Source organism: Peromyscus californicus, unplaced genomic scaffold (genome assembly GCF_007827085.1).
Source record: "Peromyscus californicus insignis strain IS unplaced genomic scaffold, ASM782708v3 Scaffold_19__1_contigs__length_69161282, whole genome shotgun sequence".
NCBI classification, from domain to species: Eukaryota; Metazoa; Chordata; class Mammalia; order Rodentia; family Cricetidae; genus Peromyscus; species Peromyscus californicus.
In genome coordinates this window covers 8,310,483-8,327,057 of record NW_026294491.1, presented here as the reverse complement: position 1 = coordinate 8,327,057, position 16,575 = coordinate 8,310,483, and the positions used below count along the sequence as shown (strand labels likewise).

The 16,575-nt window shown below is 48.7% G+C and overlaps 1 protein-coding gene across 1 annotated transcript; it reads right to left on the bottom strand.

Moving 5' to 3' along the window:
• Positions 1-4,246: 4,246 nt before the first annotated feature.
• Ndufv3 (NADH:ubiquinone oxidoreductase subunit V3) lies at positions 4,247-15,850 on the bottom strand. The gene is made up of 4 exons (XM_052744512.1): positions 15,562-15,850; positions 14,190-14,310; positions 6,943-8,073; positions 4,247-4,472 (listed from the first exon to the last, which is right to left on the bottom strand). The coding sequence occupies exons 1-4, from the start codon at positions 15,601-15,603 to the stop codon at positions 4,318-4,320; spliced, it is 1,449 nt and encodes a 482-aa protein (XP_052600472.1). The 5' UTR covers positions 15,604-15,850; the 3' UTR covers positions 4,247-4,317.
• Between the last annotated feature and the right edge of the window lie 725 nt (positions 15,851-16,575).

Here is a 16,575-nt window from a genome sequence, read left to right as displayed (position 1 = left end):
ATACAACCTGCTCCTGTCCATGGGCATCTGCACCAGGTATGAAGAGAAACATCTAGAAAAGATGCCAGGGTATAGGTGACAGGAAAATAGGAACCACAGTCATACATGTCAAACTGTTTAAAAAATTCAGCCAAAGGAAAGCATAGTACGTGACTTGGGTCAGAATCTGGAAAGCCACCCTAATGAGGTGTGACTCAAAGCACAGGCAAGTTTGAGCCACACAGATGCCCTGGCAGCAGTCCTTAGAGCAGGGGAAAACAACAGATACCCCCCAAAACTGACTCTGAGGGTAACCACTGCATCATCGCTACCAGATGGAGTACCCAGGAGGCACCAGCTGTGCCCATGCCTGGGGCTGCTCGTCATTGTCTTTCAGCCCTTTCAATGGGCAGTGAGCCAGCTGCCAAGGAGGCAGAGACAGCCTAGAGAGACCAGCTCCAAAGTGAGAATGGTTCAAGCCTCATGCTCCATGTTCAGATCAAAATGTACCTATTCTCGAGGCCAGAGAGACGGCTCAGAGGGTAGGAACTGCTAAGCCTGGTGACCCGAGTTCTGTCCCCTGGACCCACACAGTGGAAGGAGAAAATCAACTCCTGCAGGGTGTCTTCTGACCTCCACGTGTGTTGTGGCGGGCACATATGTGCACACACACACACACACACACACACACACACACACACACACACACAATTTATATAATCCTTTTCATCCAAGGCTTCACATTCCTCAATACATTGCCACATATATGGACCTGGTTTTGAGAGGCTGTTAAACTAAAGCCAAAAGTCTGAACCTTAAAGATGGGTACGTCTGCCTCACACCATCTCCATCCAGGGAGACGTAGCTAGTATGGTGAATTCTAGAAATACTTACTGTTTTCCGTTTTTGTTGCTTTTGGTACAGTGTTTAAGCAGTTTAAGAAGAAATGTGATTAGGAGACCCAAGCTGACATGTGAGATTGCAGTCACAATCATTCTACTCAGTCTTGACTCTCTTTCCAGCGGGGGACGGTTAATGCAGACTCATAGCTGGTTAAAGTGCTGAGAAAAAAAAAGTGACTGCTCTCAGTTCTAAATGGGACATCTATATCCATCTCATCCCATCCAAAGCTCAGAGAACATCTTGGAACAAGGGGGTGGAAAGGATGCGAGAGCCAGAAGATGAGGAGGAGGGCTGTGAAACGTCAGTGGTAGAGGATACTTACACTAGACTGAGCCAGTCACCGTGGATCATGGATGGAGGAGGGGCTCCTGAGGCCCATTCCTCCCTGGGAAGCGGCCAGCAGGTGGTCATATTCCTCAGTCACTTGTAAGTTGACTCTGTGTTTGTTGCTTTTGGTCAACTGGACACAAACCTAGATAAGGTCAAACCTGGGAAGAAGGAACCTCAATTGAAAAAACTACCTCATCAGATTGCCTGTAGGCAAGACTGTAAGGCATTGTCTTGACTAAGGGTTCATGGAGAACCAAGCTCACTGTGGGCCATGCAACCCCTGGGCAGGTGGTCCTGGGTTATATAAGAACACAAGCTGGGGCTGGAAGATGGCTCAGTGGTTAAGAGCACTGAATGTTCTTCCAGATGGTCCCGGGTTCAATTCCCAGCACCCATGTGGCAGCTCACAACTGTCTGTAATGCCAAGATCTGACACCCTCACACAGACATAAATGCAGGCAAAATACCAATGCAAGTAAAATAGAAATAAATAATTAAAAAAACAAAAACAAAAACCACAAGCTGAGAAAGTCATGGCAAGCAAACCAGGAAATTATTCTCCAGTGGCCTCTGCTTCATTTTAGTTTGTCTCCAGGCTCCTGCCCACACCTCCCTCAGTGATGGACTGTTAAGCTGTAAGATGAAACAGACCCTTTCCTCCCTAAGTTGCTTCTGGTTATGGAGTTTTATCACAGCAACAGAAACTCTAACAAGACACCCCTGCTCCAGGGAGGAATCTCTACCCACTCACATAAGCAACCCTAGTTAAATGAAGTGGGCCACACATGCAAAGACATCAAAGTAGGGGGGACTTGTTGAGAAGAGGTTCAGTGGGAGGGAGAGGGGGACTAGCATGGGTAATGGGGGTGTGATCAAAGTACATTATATAAATGTATAAGACTGAAAGACTAAGTTTCACAAAGTGATTAGAAGACCCTGGCTGCGTTACCAAGCCTCGTGCTGGTCACAAAACCAACAGAGGATCACAGTCTCATTAGTTGAGTTTTCCACTCGAACTAATTCTGAGAAGTGTGAATGCAGGAACGTGGAAGCCAGTGACATGCCCTGAACCTGATGTGCTACAGGTTAATTGGAGGCCAAGACTCAAACGAATAAAACCCCAGCATGGGCCCCAAGCAAGCCTGTGAAAGGCAGGCAAAGAAAACGCAAGGTAACACCTCGGCAGACTCCACTTTTCACCCGAGGTCCCACCTGTGGCCTCTAGTGAGGGACAAGAGCTGAGCTTGGCTGTCACTGTAGTCAATCTCCTGTCCCCCATACTGTGCCTAGTGCTGAGAACCCTGACATTCACAGCAGCACTGTCCCCGAGTGATGGGGTGCCTCAGCTAACATGGACCTCTGAACATTGCTCAGTCTGCTGTGGCCACCAGAGGCTCTGCTGTCCTGAAGGGCATGCAGCTCGTCCTCTCGGATGTAGTAGTACATGTCTGTACCCCAGAAGTAGGGAAGCTGAGGCAGGAGGGTCGAACTGGAGGCCAGTCTGGACATTCTCTCTCTCTCTAAATGTACACACACACACACACTAACTCCTTTGTAACATAGCAGTTAAAATCAGTGTAACTCGCCGGGCGGTGGTGGTGGCGCACGCCTTTAATCCCAGCACTCGGGAGGCAGAGGCAGGTGGATCTTTGTGAGTTTGAGGCCAGCCTGGTCTACAGAGTGAGATTCAGGAAAGGCGCAAAGCTACACAGAGAAACTGTCTCGAAAAACCAAAAAAAAAAAAAAAAAAATCAGTCTAACCCCGGCCCTTTTCTACTGTGTGTGTATATATGTGTGTGTGTACTTAAATTTTTTTGGTATGGATTTTTTTTTTAATTAAGAGATTTTCTATTCATTTTACATACCAACCACAGATTCCCGTCCTCCCTCCTCCCAACCCCCAGCCTTCCCCCCAACCCACCCCCCATTCCCACCTCCTCCAAGGCAAGGTCTCCCATGGGGGAGTCAGCAGAGCCTGGTATATTCAGTTGAGGCAGGTCCAAGCCCCTCCTCCCTGCACCAAGGCTGCACAGTGTCTCACCATAGGCACTAGGCTCCAAAAAGCCGGCTCATGCACTAGGGACTGGTCCTGATCCCACTGCCTGGGGGCCCTCTAAACAGTTCAAGCTAAACAACTGTCTCACTTATCCAGAGGGCCTGGTCCAGTACCATGGGGCTCCACAGCTATTGGTACACAGTTCATGCATTTCCACTAGTTTGGCTAGTTGTCTCTGTACTTTTTCCAATCATGGTCTCGATATCTCTTGCTCATAGAATCCCTCCTCTCTCTCATTGATTGGACTCCTGGAGCTCGGCCTGAGACCGGGCCATTGATCTCTGCATCTGCTTCCATCAGTCACTGGGTTCTATGAAGACAGTTAGGGTATTCAGCCATCCGATCACCAGAGTAGGCCAGCTCAGAAACCCTCTCATTTGTGAGTAGTCTGTGGTGGAGTCATCCTTGTGGATTCCTGGGAACCTCCCTAGCACTCTGCTTCTTCCTATTCCCATGGTGTCTTCATTTATCATGGTATCTCTTTCCTTGCTCTCCCGTACTTAATTTTTTGTAATGTAGTAGTTACAATTAGTGTAATTCCTATCCCACTTCTATTCTCTCACACACAATTTTTTCTTTTTTTGGTAATGCAGTAATTACAATCAGTGTAACTCCTACCCCCCAGTTTATCCAGGCTGCGCTCAGATCTAGAAACTGCCCACTGGTGCGAGGAGGCTGAGTGGGCCTGAAGACACTTTGCTTCTCCCGTTTTATGGATCTCTCTGGCTGGTTGTAGACTTGCAATTCAAGAGGGATGTCATACACATCCTTCCTAACAGATAATGTCCCTCAGGGCTTGTTAGGGATGCTGCAGTTTATCGTCTCAAGGAGCTGCAGATTCTAATCTGCAAGAACTGTGAACATTTCACTGTGGCCCCTGGAGGATGCCACTGGATGATATAGACTCTACACAAATAATCAGGGTGTGACTAATTCATTCTCTGGAAGCTGTGAGGGATAATAAACGACACACTGAGCTTTGTGACTCTGATTTTTATTCTCGCAGGCAAGAATTCATGGGACTGGCATGGGGCTCCTGTGAGCTGAGCTCAGTGCCGAGGTGACTCTCGTCCTGAAGAGGGTTGAGGCATTCTGAACTTGGAGAGGTCCATGTTCAGGTCTAGGAAGGTGTATGAGTTGTAGTCATGATGCTGTAGGTTCTTGTAGGTGGTGGTGTTAGACGACTCAGGGACCAGAGTGGGCTCTGTAGAGGAAAGTGACAGAACTGTCAGATATCTGTCCATCTGAGCACTCAGGAAACGGAAGTCTCCATAACTCCAGTCTGACGTGTGAGCAGTCTAACTAGAAGAGAGCAGACCTTGAGGTTCCCCCTTGTCTTCAAAAACAACAGACGAATAACCTGAAAATGTATGCTGCAATTTATCGCCTTACCAGTTACGTGTAATCACAAAGTACACGGAGGCAACGCTGTCACCCGAAGAGACTCACCTCTGGCCCTGCCACGGAAACCTTCCCTGAGATTACGTGACAGGCCTGCCGGGAGACAGGACGGCTCTCTGCTTTGTTTTTCATAATAAAATGGCGGTGTCCAAACGTCTACGGGAGGGGACAAGGTTGCTTCGTTTCTGATCTAGATCGCAGTACCTCACCTTACTTCTGCGTCTCTAGGCCCTGGGCTCTACGAGTCTGGCAGGACCTGGAATTATGGACGGACTTCCAGGTCATGTAGAAACACACAGGAGAGGAATCATGTCCCTTCGCATGATTTCATCACATCACATCTGTTTGTGACGGAAATCGTCATCACGGATCTGAGAAAAATCTGAGTGTGACATCAATGATAAAAGGAACAGGGGGACCAGGGAGGAGGGTGCAGTTTTGCCGTTTTTACTTTTGGGGGGAAATTGTTGCTCTCTTCATGGATTCATAGACAGAAACAAACACACACATTTAGCCTTTTATCTTCAAAGGGAAAAATTAAATCCATGTACCTGAACACTTGATAAACTTAAAATTCAAAGTGTGGGACTGAGGCAAAAGGAAACAGCTCTTCTGCAACATGAACGCAACAAACAGGAGACGAGACAAAGCTGGCGAGGGTCCCAGGGCAAGGGCCGGGCTCAGGCTTCCCGACTCCCTGGAAATCAGGGCAGCAGAGCTCTCAGTTTCCCCTCACATGGCACAAGAAACAAACACCCCAACAACCTATACACATTTCTCGATTCCAAATCCAAAAGCGGATTCTATTTAATTTTATAAAAAGAAAGGAAAAGGTTATCTTATGGAGCTGGCCTCTTCTCTGCCTCTGCAAGCTCAAGTTCTTCAGTGTGGTGAAGGCATACCTTCAAAGCCATGGATTACGTAGTTATTATAGGGGAGGCGACGACAGATGGAGCCGGGGGATTATAAACTATCAAAAGCAGCTCACCTGTAAGCATGGAGCTTCGGAGAAGGACCACTTTGTGAGCCTTAGCCGTCAGACAGAGGGGTTTGGGTCGGGGGGGAGTAAGTTTGTTTGTACAGTGTGGGAAACTGAGCAAAAGCCCTTACTCACTGGCTAAGCCCCCACACTAAGCTACATCGGCAGGCCCCGTAAGGAGTTGTTGTTTCCCCCAGAAACAACCTAGAGAGCCCCAGTCCTGTATCTTCATCCTGGGTTTGAGGCACTCCTTTCCAGTTGAGATGAAATCTGAAAATTGCAAGTGTCAGAAAGGCAGGTCCTGAGGTCTTAGGACATCTGGCATGCATGGTCCCTGGCGGATTAGTGAAAGAAGGGAAATGGAAGAGGAGGGAAACATAAATGCTGTCAACATCCTGGAGGAGCGACAGTTAGCATGCCAGGTGATGCAGGTTAGGCAAGGGTCGGCACGCCATGGCACGGCACGGCACGGCTCGGCACGACTCGGCTCGGCGGCGGCTCGGCACGGCACGGCACGGCACGGCACGGCACGGCACGGCTCGGCACACAGGTACAGGAAGAAGGCCTTGTTAGCGATGCTGCGTCTTAAGAAACTCTCCAGAACTGCAGATTCTAAAAATCAGAGAATTCCTGTTTCCCAACGAGCTGCCCAGGGGATGTCCCACATGTGCAAGATCACGCAGTATGTCAGGAGGCCAGTCCCCCTTGAAAAGCTCCTCATTAGAAACTCACTGTGGAAGATTAAACAGCCCATTGTGTTGTGGCTGTGGAACGATCATGGATGCAGTCCATGGCTGCCTACCTGCTATCACTTGCTTCAATTCACTACGCACCAAGTTGCTAAGGCACCTCTCTCGTTCAGTCCACCTGAGGGCTATCACCGACAAGTGACTGCTGCTCCTGACCCATGCATGCTCCACAGGAGACTCTGACTTCCACCCAGCAGGATGCTGGGCAAGTTCATGAACTGTGTGCTTGGACACCCTCCAAGGCTAAGTGTGGTGATGCTGAATGAAGGGTTTCCAAAATTTACACTGACTAAGAAATAGTTAAACAAGGCCAAGAGGTGCACACCTGAACCTAGCACCTGGGAATCGGAGGCAGGAGGATCAGGAGTGCAATGTCAGTGTCAGCTACCTAGCAAGTCTGAAATCACCCTGAGCTACAAGAGACTCTGTGTCAAAAAAATAAATAAAATTAAGATTCCTTTCTAAACACCCAGAAACGCAAGGGGATTCTTTAGAATCTATACACCCTAAAGGACAAGGAGAGTCTGAACCAAGGCAAGGAGTACCCTGTGTGTCGTCTGGGGCTTCCTGGGGTGGGCCTGCATCAGTGGGCGGGGCTTCACCGGCTGCCTCCTGGAAGCTCCCCTCCAGCTGCGGTCCTGCTCTCTCTTCCAAGGTATCTTTCTTCTGAACAGGAACTGTCTTCGAATAGCTCACTGGTTTCTGATCTTCCAAGGTCTCCTCCTTGGCCGTTGGGCGGCCTTCGGGCATCTGCTTCTCCACGCTTTCTTTTCCGACCAGGACCCGGGGAGAAGCTGCCTTCCGGTCAGGCTCTGGCCCTTTTGGTTCCAGATGTCTGGCTCCCGCCCTGGGCGCGGCTGCTGGCAGCTGTTCTTCTGCACTGGCCTCTTGTGTTCTGGTTGTGGGCACTGGGCCACCAGTGAGCTGTGCAGATGACCTGGCCTTTGTACGGTCGGGTAAGATTCTTTCAGCTTCAAATGGCTTCGGGCTTTCCTTCCGTGTCTTACTCGGCCTCGGTTTCTCCTGTGGGTGTTCTTCCTTCGAGGTTTGCTCCAAAAGCTCACTGGACTGTGATCTGGATGCCATGGGCTTGGATTTGGTTTCTTTGCTGTCCCCTACAGGCTTGGTGACGGTCCCCTTCTTCTTTGGCTGCAGGGACTTCTCTGGGTAGGCGACATCTGTGCGTGGCTTTTGCACCTTGGCTTTCTCTTTTGCAGGTACTGTGATTTTGGGGACTCCGTTCTGGAAGGGACGGGAGGCCTCTGGTTTGTAAAACCCTGCCTTGCCTTTGCTGGCCACTTGGGGCTCAATGTTGGAGTCATGTCCCTCCCCATCAGAGTCTGAATCTGAGGAGTTGGAGGAGGAAGATGAGGATGAGGAAGATGAGGATGAATCATTAGTCACCTTCTGCACATGCCGCCGAGCCTCTGAGTCAGAACCCTGTACTCGGGGTGGAGACGTAACTTTCTGAGGAAACTCTACCAAAGTCTTTCTTGACAAACGCTTCGGAAGCCCTTCATCTGTGAGCGGCAGGCTGCCACCACGGTGTGGGCTGGCTACAGCCCCCCCTGTGTTCTCCACTGATGGGTAAGAACTGCGTGGAGATGCACTTTTGGACAGTGGCGCTGCTGTGTGGGTGGCTAGGAGCTTGCCCCTCTCCTCTGCTCCCACCACATCTGGGAAACGGCATAAAGAGGAACATTTATTATTTAACAAACAACTCAAAGCCAAAGACATTGCATTGCACACCAGCGTATCATAATGTTGTCTGGGTAACTGACCTGAGGTAGGTTCTAGGAACCTCCCCACAGGCTGGGGCAGCAGTAGGAGTGGGCAGACTTGCCTCTGACCGAAACCTTTAAGGAGGAGGCTTTCTCACCAACAACAGCCACCAACTGACTCCATTTCTCACACTCATGGCTTCCCAGATGATAATTTTTAAATGATCTCACTCAAATTTAAGACAGTTAAACTCTAATGCAAGTATTTTCCGTTGACTATTTACGTTTTTACAAATGTATAATTTCTTGAAGTGCTAAGGCCACTCAAGTATTTGGTGCTTTTCCAATAGTAAAAAGTTCAGAGTTTGACCTTCCTACACAAAACAGCAGAAGTATAGACAGGGGTCTGTTTGGAATACGGGTAAGTGCATCCCTGTGAGGAAGAGAGTGTGGAGGAGAATATGGGTAAACGCATCCCTGTGAGGAAGAGTGTGGAGGAGGATATGGGTAAGCGCATCCCTGTGAGGAAGAGTGTGGAGAATATGGGTAAGTGCATCCCTGTGAGGAAGAGTGTGGAGGAGAATATGGGTAAACGCATCCCTGTGAGGAAGTGAAGGAGGATATGGGTAAGTCCATCCCGGTGAGGAAGAGTGTGGAGAATATGGGTAAGCGCATCCCTGTGAGGAAGAGAGTGAAGGAGAATACGGGTAAGTGCATCCCTGTGAGGAAGAGAGTGAAGGAGAATATGGGTAAGCGCATCCCTGTGAGGAAGAGTGTAGAGGAGGACATGGGTAAGGGCATCCCTGTGAGGAAGAGTGTGGAGGAGGATATGGGTAAACGCATCCCTGTGAGGAAGAGTGTGGAGGAGGATATGGGTAAGCGCATCCCTGTGAGGAAGAGTGTAGAGGAGGGAGTGGCAACAACTTTTCAAGGAAAGTTGCCCTAAAAAGGAAGAAAAGTCCTCAAAATCCCACAGGTCACATGGGGATTTCTTCAGCCAAGAAAACAAGTTTTACAAAGCCAGAAAGTCTAAAATAATTTAACACCATACATATCACTGGAAACAGATGTGAAAGTGCAGAAAAGGCAAGATAAATTCTAACAGAAAAATCTTACATTTCATAGTCATTTATGAAAGCGCAAAAAACCAAACAAAACCCACATCGATCAGAGCGAATTTCTTTCAGTTTTCTCAGGTGTCAATCTTTCTAACCATGTGGATCAGAAGAGAAACACAGGACAAGTTATTAACATGGGAAATTACCTTCCGAACCTGAATGGAACCAAACATTCTCCAGATACACAGATCTAGAGTCCTTAAGCTGGGGCTACATCTGGACTAAAACTTCCTGCTTCCTCCTCCGTGGTAGGATCAGGACCCCCTCACCCACGTTGCCATGGTGACACCCACACAAAGGTTCAGGGACCTACGGTTAACCGAAAGCGCAGGAAGAAAGAAGAGTGAAGGTCCCAGGCCAGAGGGGCAGGCCTGCGGAAGGCAGCGACCCGAGCCAGAGCAGTGGGTGACAGCTGAAACCGGGCCCTGGCCACCAACCGTGGGGACCCACACGGTGACTCAAAGAACACACGCCCCAGGCCATGCTGCGTAGTTCAGCAGAGCATGGCAGCACGTACTTGCTCTCTCCGAGCTTCAACTGCACAGCTCCGAATTAGTCCACTCGTCTACACCACTGGCATTTCTCTGAGCTTGCCTCTTACAAATAGGAGACAACCTTAGGACGGGGTGTGGCTGAGCCGGCACAGGGCTAGCTCAACATGCACAAGGTCCTGGGTTCCCACCCAGCACTGCAATAAAGCAGGTGCTGTGGTACATGACTGTGCTCCTAGCATTCTGGAAGCAGGAGGATCGTAAGTTCAAGGTCACCCTCAACTACATAGCAAGTTTGAAGCTACCCTGGTCTACATATATAAGGTTCTATCTCAAAATTAAAGAAGCTCTCGGATGGCTATTTTAAGTAGAAAAATGATGGACTAACTCCTCCAAAACACGTTGACGATCTGGGGATTTTTGTTTTTATGCTCTTGATTGGACCCAGGGTTTCATGCACCAGACAGACTACCACTGAGCACTATTCTCCTTAGTTAGCCTTGGAGATTTAGACAATTATGATGAGTTATAAAACTACATTACAGGGGCTGAGGTGTGGCTCAGTGATAAAGCATGTGCTGGGCACATGCAAGGCCCTGGGTTCGATCCACAGCCTCCCACCCCACAACTCACACACACAAAGAAAAAAAATGGACATCATAGGTTATTTACCTACGAAAACAGAAAGAACATTCCAGACAGGTTTGACAGGGAGACTTCACCGTACGGAATGAGAAGGCCTGAACAGTTTCTCTTGTTCTCGTTGGCTACAGGAAGAATTCCAGGAAAGGCTAACGGATGTAGGGACTGGTTCTGCTTTTGATGGAGGGTCAGTTTCCGGCCTGCCCAGACTCAGCCCTGGCCTCATCTTTAAGCCTCAGCCGGAAGCCTGTCATATGGACCTATAGTTGCCCCACTAACCAGCACCCCTACCAAGTCTGCATTCGCCAGTGTAGTAGATCACAGAAGGTGAACGTGGCGTCTGAGAAGCACACTTGGTGTGTGGATGCAGGAGGCAGCATCCTCTCGTGGCGTTCGAGCTAGAGACTGGCTTTCCTCAACAAACCGCCTAACAGAAAACCTGCTGCCCCTGGACTCCTATGCAGGCCCCTCTCAGAGCACAGAAGGGGACATGCAGGGGCCGCTAGTTCTACAGAGACGGCAGCCTCCACACAGCCAGGTCTACAAATACTATCTAACAGCGCCAACCAGTGCTCCCTGCTGCCTCCCCATCTCCTCTTGAGGCACAAGTCAAGTTTCTGAATCTCGTTTCCGTTTGGCTGAAAGCAGAGACCACAATCTTCAAGCTTTCTGTCAAAGAAAAGATGGCTGCTGTGCGTTAGCGGGGCTGGAGAGATGGCGGGCAGTTCAGAGCACCCGAATGCTCTTGCAGAGGGCCCACTTCCGTTCCCTGCTCCCATGCTGAGCGGCTCACAACAGCTGGCAACTCCAGCTCCAGAGGAACCAGTGCCCTCTTCTTCCCCCCTGTGGGTGCTCTACTTATAGTCACATAGCCACACAAATAAATGTGTATATACGTAATAAAATGAATTAGCAAGCCTAAAATACTCCTATGTAGTGTCGATGGTTTATAAAACTAAAGCAGAAAACAAGGCATACTTACAAAGGTACTTTAAACAAGGTCTGTAAAGTCACTTAGATTTCATAGGCTTAGGATTACATGTGTGTAAAGATTTAAAAAAAAAAAAAGGCAGCAGGAGAATCCAGATTTTCTTTTGTCCCCAAAGTAAGAGAGTACAGTGATTGGAATATAGACAGTGGCCAGAATGTCAAAGTCCAAGGCAGACCGCTCTGGTGTGACTCCTCAGCTACTCATCAGTGAGAGGTGAATTGCAGGTGACAGGCAGGAAGTGTTCAGAACAGCACTCCCTCCACACTGTGGCTATAGTTAACATATCTAGCCTCTAGTTTTAGAAACAATGCACGTTTAAGCCTGGACTGGAGCCTGAATGGAGAACTAACTTTGGCTTTATACTCCTTAAAGAGCTACACAAAAGCAAGGTGTTATGGCACACACCTGTAATCCCAGCACTCTGGAGGATGAGAGTTCAAGACCAACACGTACTACATAGAGAGACCTTGCAGAAGAAAACAAAACAAAACAAAACAAACAAACAAACAAAAAAAAACTGAAAGAAAGTAACGTGGAAGTGGCTCAGCCAGGAACTTATGGATCTGTACAACATGGCCTGTGACTGATTCAATGAATAGCAAAGAGAAGTCAGGCATGTCTCCCAGAAGGGCCTGTGGGAGCACCCTGGGACTGACGTGTGCTGGCAGCTTTCCTTAGGAAGGAAGAACATGCTACTATGTGGTGGGAGCCTCTGGGGTAGGGCAGAAAATTTTCCTCAAGGGTGGTTCCTGACCTTTGGGCTGGAGACCAAGAGCAGATGCAGTGAGCCCCAGGGGCTCCCAAAGCCACTCTGGTTCTGATGGTTTCTAATCCCTGTCACTTTAAGGAAAAACACAGGCCTACATGTGGCTATTAGAAGCCATGTGGCATTATTTCTTTTTCTCTTTACAGAAATCATTTTAAGTTATATAAGTATAATATGCAAAGAAGACAATTTACTTCTGAAGACCATCTTCAACCCCAAAGTACACTGCCATTCCCAAGGTGCACGAGTGGACGGACGGACAGACAGACGGACAGATGGACAGACGGACACACCACATCTCCACCAGCCCCACAGCACCCAGGGAGGTGGCAGAGCTGCCAGCTCAGATGGTGGCAAGGCCCGCAGCAGGAGCTCCATGGGAATCCAAGGCCAACTCTCAGGCCAAGTGTCCCTTCACAAACCTTCCCAGGATGACACCATTCCCACTCACACGGACAGACACTTGTTCTTACAGAGAAGGTTCTTGGGTCCTAACACCCATTTAGTCTAAAATCATGTATCTAGAAGACAGTATTATAGACATAATTCAAAACTCCACCAGAGAAGAGGACATGGTTAGTATTGACATCTAAGTCACTCACCAGTAACCAGTCATAAGCATTCCAGGCTATGCAAAGCCCTGGGCTGGATCTACAGCATGCGAAAATAAACAACAGACCATGCCACATGCGGTCCACAACTCAACAGACATTCTTGTTGCAGACATTTCTTAGGTATACTGGGATTCTATGTTTTGTTATTGCTATTTTAAAAAGTCCTCATGTTTAAGATTTCTGTTTTTCAATGCTCCCAAGAGGAAAAGAGTACTGTATTTTAAAACCAGGCAGGTTTGGGCAGGGCTGACTCACGTCCCTCTGGAATTCAGGCCAGGACACCTTTGCTACATCTCTGGGTGCTGTGGGGCTGATGGAGATTTGGGGATGCATATGTGTAGAGAGCATGAAAGGCTGTGGGCAGGCACTCTCTAAAAGTACAAACATTTAGCACCCAGACAAGTAGAAAAATAATGGAATCTCTATTGTTTCACATACCTAAGTCGAGCAAATGCTGTTCTAGTGAAACTCAGACCCAACTCAATTAGCACTCTACAGCCCCGTGTTAGGACGGAAGACTTGCCAAGAGGCAGTTCTGCATAGCCATTCAAGGGTAGATCAGGACTCGGTGAACCAAGAAACTAAAGTCAATGGTCCTACCTAGTTCGTGACCCATTGTCAACAATGAGCAAGGCATAGGAAATAAAGTTACTCTCAGAAGCGAAACATTTCAAATGAACTGCACTTCCTGCTGGCTTGGTAGGAGGCTATCCTATACTGGCCCAGAGAGGGAAAATGGTTAAAACTTGTGCCAGAAATCAAAATGATTTCGAAAAGAGCTGGAAGCTGACCAGGCACCAGCTGAATGCAGCACAGCAGAAAAACTGGCTCCTAGTCCCCTCCCAGGGTCCTGATGGTGTCCCCAGATGGTGATGGGGCACACCAGGAAAACCTCACTAGTCTTGGAGAGACAGGGAAAGCCAGAAACCAGGGAAAGGAAAGCAGGGTGGGTTCCCACCAGTTCCCACAAGCATGGACCCGGAGAGCCTGGGAAATGCCCAAGCTCTTCTGCTCTCCCCGTTGAGCTGAGTATTTAGAAATGTGCACTCTCCATCTAGAGCAGTAGTTCTCTACCTGTGGGTCATGACCCCTTTGGGGGACTGAATGACCCTTTCATCGGGGTACCTAAGACCATCAGAAAACACAGATATTTTTACATTATGATTCCTAACAGTAGCAAAATTACAGTTATGAAGTAGCAATGAAAGTAATTTTATGGTTGGGAGGACTGTATTAGAGGGTCAAAACATTAGGAAGGCTGAGAACCACTGATCTAGAGCAAACAGAGCAAAAGACTTTGATACCACTGATGTGTGTTGCCGATCTTATATTTGATTATAATACAGACACTGGGAAGATTAAGGACCTTAGGTTACGTGGCTGGTCAAACTCATTTCATGCTAATGACTTTGCATTCTTGGCCCCTCCCAGACATCTTTAAAATCTCACCTGCGGGTGCACCTTGATTCTTGGGATTTGCTTGTATTCCCCCTTCACTCTTCCCTGACTCTGTAGAGAGGGGCACCGTAGAAGGCAGTTCTCGGAACACCCTTGCCTCCAGGAACACAGCCTGGGGAGAGTCAACAGGAAGGATGACAGCCAGTATAACGTGAGTGCTATATGTTAATATATATGTTAATATTCACCATGCGGCACATTTATTACAACTTTCACAACGTATGAGATGTATGAAAAGTACAAAAAAAAAAAAGCTGCAAGAAAAGTAAACCCAAGTTCCAGGGCAACCACCATTAGCATCTGGGTAAAGGAAAACATCTTCGTTTTCCCATTCTCTGTAAAAATTTCCCAAAATGGAAACTTGGAAAATTTTTATTAAAAAGGAAAACTTTGCCAGCTTCTTTATACAAAGCTTCAGGGCATCCTGGTGAAGAGCCTGGTCCTGCAGAAACCTGGGGCTCGGGGTAGGACGCGGACGAGAGGCAGGTGCTGCTGCTGGGAGAAGCCCTTGCCGCCACCTGTCCTGCAAAGTCCCAGTTATGCAGATCTGTACTGACATTGGGGAGAGGAGGGAGGTGCTCGCCTCTGGACCTCTGATGGCTAGCTGCACCCCTCCCTGCCAGGATCGTGGACGCCAAGGCCCGGCCGAGTCCAGACTCCTGGGTCTAGCTAGACAGGGCAGGCAGTTTATGACACCGCTTATTTTGTTACTCTACAAAATACTATGTTTCTTTCTGCAAAATTATCTACCTACACTTAGTAGCACGATCTGCTAGGAAACACAATGTAAATAATTGCCTCAGAAAGTTACAGTGTAAATGGGAAGAATCTTAACTGCAATTCCCCAGGCAACCACTCAAGTATGTGCTAGATCCTAGGATGTTTCATGCCGGGCCCAGAAAAAAAATGAGGAAAACTTCTTTTTATATTTGATTCTCCGCGTGTGTACAAATTATGTGTACTGCTACACGCTGAAGAAAAAAATCGCTGGGAACAAGATACCTGAAGGAGTAATTAAACAGTGCCCATCTGGCGACGGGGACCCTCTGTCACCTGTATTTTATATTGCTGTGAGCACTTCCTGCTTTGAGGCTGGTTCAATGACAGCATTTGACAAGCAAGTGCAGGGCCCTGGATTCCATCCCCAGAACCCAAACCCAACAAACCCCAACACTGGTTTTGCAGAGAAAGCCAGGTTTAGTTTTTAAAACAGCCAAAGAGCCTCAGCTTTGCTCCTGCAGAGAAAGACCTCTCCGGGTCAGGTGAACACAGGGCCTGGGACCCCTCACCGTGGCACCAAGCCCACGGGTACAGCTGAGGGTCAGGCTACGGGCCGGGGAGGTCGCGCCCGTTCGCCCTTTACCTTCAGTGCCCGGATTCGTCCTCCTCGAAGCAGGAGAGCCATGGTACAGACGCAGCTCGCTGAGGTCGCACCTCGGTACGTGACCTGCGCGCGCACACGCACCACCCGAGGCTCCGCCCTGCGTTCACGTTTGCCAATCACAGGCCAGGGTGGGTACAAGCGTCTGAGCGCGCATTCAGGGGGGCCTTCCGAGGCCACGCCCCTAAAGGAATTCACCAATCCTAGGTGGGAGCGCTTGGGGTCCGCCCCTGGGCCGGTCCTGCTGCAAGTCCCGCTCCTCCGTTTAGGGTCTACCCACCTTGCCCTGATCTCACCCTTAGCTCTGCAACCTACCAATGTTGTACAGCTTGAATCATGCCCTTAGCGTTTCTGGTTCGACTTGAGAGTCTTCCGTGTTTGGTGGGGTTTTTGTGAGTTTGTTGTTTGTTGGAGATACACCTCGGTGATAGTGCGCTTGCCCTGTAGGGGCGTGTCTTTCCAAGTGTTAGGATTAAAGGTGTGCACCACCACATCTGGCTAAGATTTAGTTTTTTATTATTTTCCATTCTGTGTACATGTATGTTTCCGAGGGTGTGTTTGTGCCTGTGTAGACCAGAAGATGATTGCAGATCCCCCTGGAGCTGGAGTTACAGGTAATTGTAATCCCATAGAGGTCAATGTTGGTTGGTGCTGGGAACCAAAGTTTGGTCTTCTCAAACAGCGGAGTGCACGCCTACCCCTGAGCCACCTCTCTAGTTCTGCAAGAGGTTAAGTTTACAGTGCTGCTGAAAATGAACTGGAAGACAGAGAGCAGATCTTGGATTCAGGAGTATCTGTAGAGAGGATTGCTCTGATATGTCCCAGTCAGCAAAGTGCTGTGGCCTAGATTGTGGTGGAAGCAGAAGCTGCTCCTCCATTGTTAGCTCTATCCAAGGTTCCACAGCGTATGCCCTCTGCCTCTAGGAAGCAGCAACTAGCAGCTTAAGACCAACGTTGCAGATGGAGTGGTGGTGGTGGCGGCTTTCATTTTTTCTA